Source organism: Elephas maximus, chromosome 3 (assembly GCF_024166365.1).
Source record: "Elephas maximus indicus isolate mEleMax1 chromosome 3, mEleMax1 primary haplotype, whole genome shotgun sequence".
In the NCBI taxonomy this organism is placed as follows: Eukaryota; Metazoa; Chordata; class Mammalia; order Proboscidea; family Elephantidae; genus Elephas; species Elephas maximus.
The window spans coordinates 116,462,822-116,472,459 of record NC_064821.1 but is presented as its reverse complement, the minus strand read 5'-3'; the positions used below and the strand labels follow the sequence as shown (position 1 = coordinate 116,472,459).

Sequence of the window (9,638 nt, the reverse complement as noted above, 5' to 3'; positions counted from 1 at the left end):
GATAAAGCAACACACAAATAAATGCCACATTTACAACTAAATAAATTACAGAGGCTACAGGATATAATCAACATAAACTTGAAAGAAATAAAGCAATACCTTTCCTGCCACCCATCATTCACTGCTTAAATTTGTGGAGAAAAAGATTTATCTACATTTACCTTTAGTCCATTTCTTAACTCTGCATGTATTGTAATTAGCTAAAGGCATTGAACAATTAATTAGTTTGTCCTGGCTATCTTTATTCAGGTCCCAGAGATGAATGGCTGATTTATGAAATATTTCACTCTGTATTATGAGAATTTAGCAAATGAATATGGAACCAAATATAAACACTTTATACCATATGTACAGTTACTTTCATAAGGCATTATCATGTAATTTTTATTGAAAAAGATTCAATATAGTAAAGTCTTATTTTAAGATATATTTTCTTTCTCAATCCGAGATGTTTAGTTTATGAAAATATTGTTTTTCTCTATATTCTTTTTGTATATATGCCAACATATACCTTGTGCTAGAAATATTTTATGGGAATTACAACTCTTTATATTTGTATTTTCTATATAAAGGCATATACAACTTTGAGGCAGTGTTTCTGATGGAGAGCAGAATCTGTAAAGAGCTTGTGTGTGCTTCCGTGCTCCGAAATTATATGAAATCCACTTTGAGAAGAAACTAATTTGATTAAAAAAAACAAAAACAAAACAAAACTGCACCAATGCACAGCCAGAGGCTGACAATTAAAACTAATACATAACCACATGAACATCATATTTATATAGTTAACATTTTTAAGGATGATCAGTGCTAACATATAGTATTATACATTTGGCACTAATGTTTGCCATTGGTCCAGCAATTGGCAAAATTTGTTTCTATGTATAAATTTATTTTTGAACATTAGATCTGGCTAGACGTATCTTCACTATTTATAAAAAATATTTAGACAGTAAGCTCACGTTGAATAACTAGGTCTACTGTGTTCTGGAAACTCTTCAGTAGTAATACAGCTTTTTCATGTTCCATATGTACAAAACTGTGTCCATTTGCCTGTAAACACACATAAAACAGAGCAATCAGTGTAAGGAATCTGTTGATCACTTTACCATTGTTTCCAATCATAAGACTCAAGGGAGTATTGAGCAACAGAAAATTAAACCAGTTTTTAGAAGCCACAATGGAATTGTGATCATGGGAGCAACTAATCGCTTTCACCCAGGTTCAACTCTATTTAGCCATTCAACAAGTATCTATCAGGTACCTAGTATGTCCTTGCCACTGTGCTAATCACAGAGATACACTAGTGAATAACAGAAGTACTAGAAATACAGAAGTTCAGCTTTGTGTTGCTGTTGTTTTGATTTGTTTTGTTTTGCAGGAACTTAGTTGAGATGGCTTGAAGGGTGCACAGGACTATCACTTTCTTGTTATATAATTATTGATACATTAAAACCTACGAAAGCCAGAACCTCTGTAAGGCAGAAACCTGTCAGAAAACCGAACAAACTTGTTGCCATTGTGTCGATTCCGACTCATACTGAGCCTATAGGACAGAGTAGAACAGCCTCATAGGGTTTCCAAGGAGTGGCTGATGGATTTGAATTGCTGACATTTTGGTTAGCAGCTGAGCTCTTAACCACCACGCAACCTGTCAGAGAAGGGACACTCAAATATTTTCGACTAAACGGAGTGATGGAAAAGTGGTAAGACTGCACCCTGTCAAAGTGGAAAACTTGCAAGACCCTCCCAGAAAAACAATGGAGTCCTGTCGAGTTCTGGCTGTCATAGGTCTCACTGTATAAACCTACTGGAATGATTAAATATTTCAGTCATGCCAAACATGCCAACATGACTAGACACATATATCGTATAGCCAAATCGTATTATGACTCACTTTAAAGTCCTTAGTTTATAAGTTTTTATATCAGAGAACTGAAAACCCGTTGCCGTCAAGTTGATTCTGACTCATAGTGACCCTACAGGACAGCGCAGAGCTGCCCCATAGGGTTTTCAGGGGCAGCTGGTGGATTCGAACTGCTAAACTTTTGGTTAGCAGCTGAGCTCTTAACCAGGACTCCTATATTACAGAAGTTATTTTTATTTCCCCAATTCTAAATGCAAGTATATTCATTTTCTATACCAGTGTTTCCCAATCCAATCCAATATACATAAGGGGTAAAGTACACTGATATTACTCACAGTGGACATGCCCACTGTCTTCTAGTTAAACTCACTGCTGGGGAGTCTATTGTTACTCATAGCAACCCTATAGGACAGAGTAGAACTGCCCTATAGGGTTTCCAAGACTGTAAATCTTTATGAAAGCAGACTGCCATATCTTTCTCCTGCAGAGCAGCTGGTGGGTTCGAACCACCGACCTTTTGGTTAGCAGCCAAGTGCTTAATCACTGCACCACCAAGGCTCCTGTCTTCTAGTGAGGAATCATTAATTTAAGCAATCATAATTCGTTTTAAACATAATTAGCCTAAGGTTACAATTTCAAGATTCCAACAGGCTATTATTTGACATTGATATCTCTAAATGTACACATTTCTTTGTAGTAAGGGTTCCTTAGTCTTTGGTTTTCTCTACATTAAATTGCAGATTGTCTTCATTGGAATGCTTTTTTATTATTAATAGAGAAGTGGGTCCCATAAATCTTCACTGCCATGAGTATATAAAAATAAATACAACCTTATTGAAACCTTATAGGGATAAATCTTGGAAATGCAATGATTAACAGTTATGTACCGGTTTGCCTTGCAGTCTAAGACTCAGTTAATTCAGAAAAGAAGCAACAGTCAAACTGACTGCTTGGCAAAATACAGGTAATACACTCGGTTAATTGGTTGAATTTTTCAATTTTCCATTGGTTTATTTTGGATACATGTTGCTTTGATTATTTTATTTACTCTTTTTTTTATTTCTTAAAATGTAAATAATATTTCAAATAACCAATCATTTAGAATGTTTCACTGCTTTTAGCTTTTTAGAATTTAAAGCAGCCGTACATCTCTAGCAAAACTGTACAACCTTTGTAACTTAGATGAAAGTCATCTGATACCTTATAGTTTATCACAGGGTCATTAAAATTGGTTGGCAAATAATGTGATATGAGAAGGTCCTAAATTATTGCATTTTTAAACCATAGTACATCTACCAATGAGGAAATATTACCCAAAAAACCAAACCCATTGCTATCAAGTTGATTCTGACTCATAGTGACCCTATAGGACAGAGAACTGTCCCACAAGGTTTCCGAGGAATGGTTGGTGGATTTGAACTGCCGATCTTTTGGTTTGCAGCTGTAGTTCACAGCTACTGCACCACCAGGGCTCCATAAGGAAATATTAGGAAACAAAAATGTAAACCCATAGAAATCCACATAATCAGTATAATGTTGAATTAAACTATATGGATTCCTTTGTTGCTGCTGTTAGTTGCCGTTGAGTTGATTCTGACTGATGGTGATCCCAAGTGTGCAGAATAGAACAGCTCCATAGAGTTTTCAGAATCGTGACCTTTCAGAAGCAGATCACCAGGCCTGTCTTCCAAGGCATCTCTGGGTAGGTTCAAACTGCCAACTTTTTGGCTAGTAATTGAGCACTTAATCATTTCATTAATGAAAATACCTATCAAATTTGAGATTGACTTCTAGAATGTCATGAAATAGTAGATGAGTAGAACTTTGGTGTATTACACAGCCCAAATTTCTTGCTTTAAGTTGTAGTGAAAACCAGACAGCTACATCCTGTTCAATGTTTTTTCCGGTGGTAGTGATGTGGGATGCAGAAAACAGCATATGGTACATTCGCCTCTCTACTTTCATCTATTTTTGACATCATGTGTCATAGCAAACAGGTGAAATATATGCTTCTTTCACCATAATTTTAAGGCAATACTAAAGAGCTTATTAAGGAGCTCTGGTGGTGTAACGGTTAAGCACTTCACTGCTAAACAAAAGGTCAGTAGTTCAAACTCAGCAGTGGCTCCAAGGGAGAAAAGACTACTCCTGTAAAGATTCCAGCCTAGGAAACCCTGTGGGGCAGTTCTTCTCTGTCCTTTAGGTCACTATGAGTTGAAATCAACTTGTCAGCGCACAACAACAACTATCTTAATGTCTTCATTTGACCTAAAGGCATACCTTAACTGCGAAATTAAAATTTGACTTTAGTAATGGAGTTCTTGAATATCAAACCTTAAAAATAACTTTATGAGTGCTCAGAGTTTGTGTCTGTCGACACAAACCTAGAATTGCAATGAACCCAAAACTCTCCGAGAATTTTCAGGGATTTACATGAAACTTATATATCCCAGGTTTTCAGGGAAAAGTTATGGTATAAGATTTGGAGGATACATATAGCATGTTATCCATTATCACACTCATTCCTGGGTGGTGTAAACAGTTAACATATTCAGCTGCTAACCAAAAGGTTGGAGGTTCAGGTTCACCCAGAAGTATCTTGGGAGAAAAGCCTGGTCATCTATTTCTCAAAAATCAATCACTGAAAACCCTATGGAACACAATTCTATGCTGACAGACATGGAGTCACCATGGCTTGGGACTGACTCGATGGCAACAATTTTTTTTTTTTTTGGTAGGCACTGTGGATTTAAAAATAATATCAGTGTCAAGCAAATGAGTAATACAAAACCCAGATAGCAAATTAATCATAGCTGTTAATTAATTATAGCTGTTACGTAGCAAGAGATCTTTAAAGAAAGCTGGACTACTTCCACCGTGATTATTTCTTTATTTATTCAATCAAAAATGTGTATTGTGTGCTCTGTCCAAGGCATTGTGCTAGACACTGGGGATTGGAGGTAAGAAAAAGATGAAACAGGGAGGCTTCCATGAAAGAGCTGACCATCCAGAACAGGAAATAAGCCCCAGACATACCCAAAAACAATGTAGGAAATGCCTTCCCTACAGTAAACACTCAAAAAATGTGTGTTGGATTAAATTAGCATCTTAAGAGGTAAATAATAACGTGCTAGGGAAGCGTTTTTTTTTTTTTTTTTTTTAGGGAAGCTTAGGAGAGCTTGGGGAGGGCAAAGAGAAGGGGGAAAACATCTGAGGAAGCTGTTTCTCTGAGGCACATAGAAAAGTTTCCTGGTACTCACACCTAGCAGAAGTGTGATTAGCAGAGGAGTCCAAGTCCTTGTCTTGTCATATGCCTGAAGTCTCCTCCAGCCCTCCAATGTGAACAGTTGATAATTTCAGTTAATATGGAGGGTCTTTATGGGAGGTGGGATTGATTTGCAGAAACTTGTCTTCAAAATGAAAATCAATAGCCCAATATGAAAAAATTTAAAATTAAACAGAGTGTTCTGGAGACAGAGACAGAAGGACAGAAAGAAAGAGAGACAGATGTATGGGGACAGGAGGGGGCACTGCTTACTTGACACCACGTTCCAACACCCCCCGGTGCAAGTTGATTCTGACTCATTGTGACCCTGTGAGTGTCAGAATACAACTGTGCTCCATAAAGTTTTAAATGGCTGGTTTTTTAGAAGTAGATATCTAGGCCTTTCTTCCAAGGTGCTTCCAGGTGAACTTGAACCTCTAACCTTTCAGTTAGCAGCTGAGTGCATTAACAATTTGCATTACCCAGGGACTCCTCCAACCCTACAGTGCTCCTGAAAACAGTGTGAAAGCTAATGATCTAGATTAAGCCTGTCTTTTTATAAATAAAACAGCTATACCTCAGATAGATCAAGCCACTTGCCTGAGGTCACACAGCAAGGAAAAGGGCTAGGGTAGATCATTTGATACCGTAATATCCCTTTTCATTATATTGCTCAAAACGTGGTTGAAATAATAAGACTATGATCACTTCAAGTGATTTGAACTGACATTTCATTGGCTACTACAAAATAATGAACACTTTTTCCCTTAGAAATTGTTGCTATATCACCTCCTAACATAATTCTGTTCTTTACAGTGGTTGCAAAGCTGTGATTCCCATTCAGATTCTTCTCAGAGTTAATTTAACTTATTCTAAAAATACTGGTGGAAATAACATTTAGTCCTAAATTAGAATCTACAGAAATGCTGAATTGCTCATTCTTATTTTAGTTCAACTTTGGGTTGTTGTAACTGTATGTGAGCTTTCTCTCTCCAGAGTAGAAAGACTAAGTCAGTCTATATGCTAAGGCAGTGCCAGGGGACTCAAGAGGAAATGGATTAAATAGGAGGACATTTTTAGTAGGTATAATCTATAAATTCGGCATCTGATTGGATAAGGGAGTAAGCAGGAATCTACTTGTTATGTTATTAACTGAAAATGAGCTTATTTGGGAAGATAATGGATTTTGTGGAACTGGTGAAGCATGCAAGAGGAATGTTGACCATGTATTTGGAAATGAGAGGCTGCAGGTTAGGAAGGACATCAGAGTTGCCTCATTAGCAACAAGGGTTAGATCTTACCAAAGCTTGGTACTGACCACATGGAAAACTAAGAGACTTGTTAGAAAATAAGATTAAAAGAGAGCATTGTGAAAGGAAGGACATCAAATTGGAAAAGGACGGTGATGCAGCTTTTTGTAAGATTAAAGCAGAACTGAAAGACAGCGCTTGCTACTGACCTAGACGTTTTGAAAAATGAGGATGGGAAAGGTGAAAACAGGGCCCAATCCTTTCTGCCAAAGGATGTCAGAAAGTTAGCTTTAGCCAGCTGGTTGAACTGAAAGACAGAGATTCTCATGGGCCCCAGTGTGCTGAGAGGAGGGGACATGAAACTCTGCCTAAGAGACCCAGGCAGGAGAAGTCATCCTTGAAGGAGACCAAAATGGAGTGTTCAGGAAGGCAGCAGGAAATCCAAAATAATCAAATACTTTCTAGTGGTACCAATTAACTCTAGCCTTCTGTAGCACACAGGAAAGGGCAGGGTAAGAAGAGAGCTGGATTGACTCTAGACTTGAATCTGAATCTGCTTGCAATAAACCACACGCCAGTAGGGCTAATCTCCCAGAAGGAAATAAGCAGATTGGTAAATTATATCATTGAGCCAAATGAACACTGGGGCTTTACCTGTAATTCTAGTCCCCAGAAATGTTTTGAATCTAAATCAGAGTTTTGGTGAGCCTCGAGAGGCCTCTTCAAAGGACCACAACCAGAGACTGCCTGGGAATGGCTTCAAAATAAGAGAAGGATCCTGAAAGTCTAGAAAGTACATTATTTTAGAAAGTTCATTAAAAATTAAATAATTTAATATGTGTCAAGTGCTTACTACAAGGCCTGGCATACTATAAGCACTCAATAAATAAATGTTAGCTACTACTATTAATATTTCTTTATTATTACTATTAATTTTCTTCTGCTTAAGAAATATAGTTTTCATTAAACCAGAAGAACAGGAGAGAACATAAAAAGGAAGGAATTTCTGCTTTCATTTTTTTTAGTTAACCCTAATTCAAATATATATATATATATATATATTATTGTTTTTGGTGAAAATTTACACAGCAAATTAGGTTCTCTTTTAACAATTCCTATACATATTGTTCAGTGACATTGGTTACATTTTCCACATTGTGTCAACATTCTCATTATTTCTATTCTGGTTGTTCTGTGTCCATTAATCTAGCTTCCCTGTAGCCCTAATTTTTTTTTTTTAAAGACGAAAATGTGAGGACCAGAGAAAGAACATGAAATATTGAAGATCACATAGCTGGTGGCTGGGTAGGTATCTTGGTGTATCTTGGTTTCTCAGGGATGTTGTGCAGTAAATGTTTTAGGTTCACTCAATGAATTATTATTTTTTTTTTAATCTTAATTGAGATACTTTTTGATATGCTGCATTATGTTATGCCTGATGCCAGGGGACATAAGGAGAGAGAAATGCTTGAAGAGGGGTTTGAATGGAAGGAGAAGATATAACCTCAGTTCTAGAGAATATTCTTCCATTCTTAAAACAGAAGAGCAAAAAGAATTGCCATTGTATCTGTTAAAATGAATATGACTTACTGGCACTGAAGAATTATGTTTCTCCATTTGCGTAAACATTTTCCAATGAAAATGAAGACCAGAGGAATCATGATATTTCAACTCTTGGAGTTTTGTGGTTGTTTAGTGTATGTGAGTGGAAGAAAAGGCTGAGGAAATACAGGCTGATGCTGTGCAATGGTAATTGCATAGTATAAATGCAATGAAGCTTGGAAAATTAATGCTAAATGAATGAAATTTAAAAGTATTTTGCCACATTTGGCTACTTATGTTTTATATAAACACACTATCATGGATTATAATAAGATATGTACAATTTTGAGAAAATTGCAATTTATGAAAAATGAGACATAAGTGAGTGGCTTATTAAGTTGAAACGAAGTTAATAAGAAAACAATCTATGAAGTGAAAAGGTTATGAACATTTTATGCTTCAAGAATATGTAGTTAATGGGTTTCTAACATTAGCTCATTTGCAAATATAAGGGAACATTTTACTATAATCTTTATGCTATTTGCTGAAAATATCCCTCCTTATTTTCATTCCATTTGACATCTTCTGTACCACAAATTATTAATTGCCCTTTTTTATGATTTAAACATGAAATGCTAATGGTTAATGAAAATAATATTTGCGATTGCAAAAACAAGCAGAGCTTTTCAATTTCAGAATATTATCCCACTCATTAATTTACTGTAAAACACACTGGGTTTCTGGATTTCCTCCTCTTGGTCCTTCCTGGATAAATCTTTGATTCACTTCTGGTAAATTGTTTTGTGAAATTGATAAATTATGTATGTTTATACCGTAGAAATTCTCCAGATCCTGCTGCAATCCTACTAGGAACTCTGTTATAGCCTTATTATCCAAAGTGTTAGACTTAAAGCTAGCATCTGAGAAGCCTTGGCCACATGACTGGTAGAATTATCCACTGCGAAGGGCAGCTCCTTTTTTAGACTTCAAAGGGGAAATCGGGTTAGGGACATGGGCACGTGATTTTTGGTTGATTTAAACTCACCCTCAAGGGACAAACATATTCAAAGAACCTGTACACAGGCATTTTGTAAATTAAATAAATTAGGTATCCATCAAAACATTAATATGTCACATTTAAAATGCTTCTAGCTATTGGGATAAAGGAAAACTAAAAAATGCAGCAACCAAATTAGAGCTATAGGGGAAAGCCTTCACGGTGTAGAATCCTGACAGCTACACGTTATGAGAAACCAGGGGAATCTCGAACAATTGTAATTGTGCTTCGCTTTAACTAACAGGAATTAATTCCCATTTCAGAATTTGAATCTCAGGGAGTATTCTCAATAAATATTGGGATATATTTGGGTTTGGGTAGGCTGCATAATCAATACTAAATTGACTGTAAACAAAATCATTTACAATTTATTCTTTTCTATAAGAAATATGAACTACAGACCTTAAATTTATACAGAGTTCATGTGAAAAATTTACATTACACTTTTTATATTAAGAAACTTTGAAGTCTTAATGGCTTGTACTGTAGTATTAAAAATAAACTTCACAGAATAAAGATTTTGTCTTCTGTCTTAAGTGTACACATATACTGCAGCTTGAAATGTTTCATGAATTCAGGCTTGTAAAAGACATGGCAAGATAGAATAGACTCAGCTACAGACTTTGTGAATTATTTGTATAGAAACTCTGGCATGCA

General features: G+C 36.1%; 1 protein-coding gene across 1 annotated transcript in view; it reads right to left on the bottom strand.

Annotated features, from left to right (window-relative positions):
• Window positions 1-945: 945 nt before the first annotated feature.
• The window catches only part of LRRC7 (leucine rich repeat containing 7), a 617,060-nt gene continuing 608,367 nt past the window's right edge, over window positions 946-9,638 (bottom strand). The window contains exon 27 of the mRNA XM_049879569.1: window positions 946-1,053. Within this exon, the coding sequence (XP_049735526.1) occupies window positions 946-1,053 (108 nt within the window). The remainder of the gene's footprint in view (window positions 1,054-9,638) is intronic.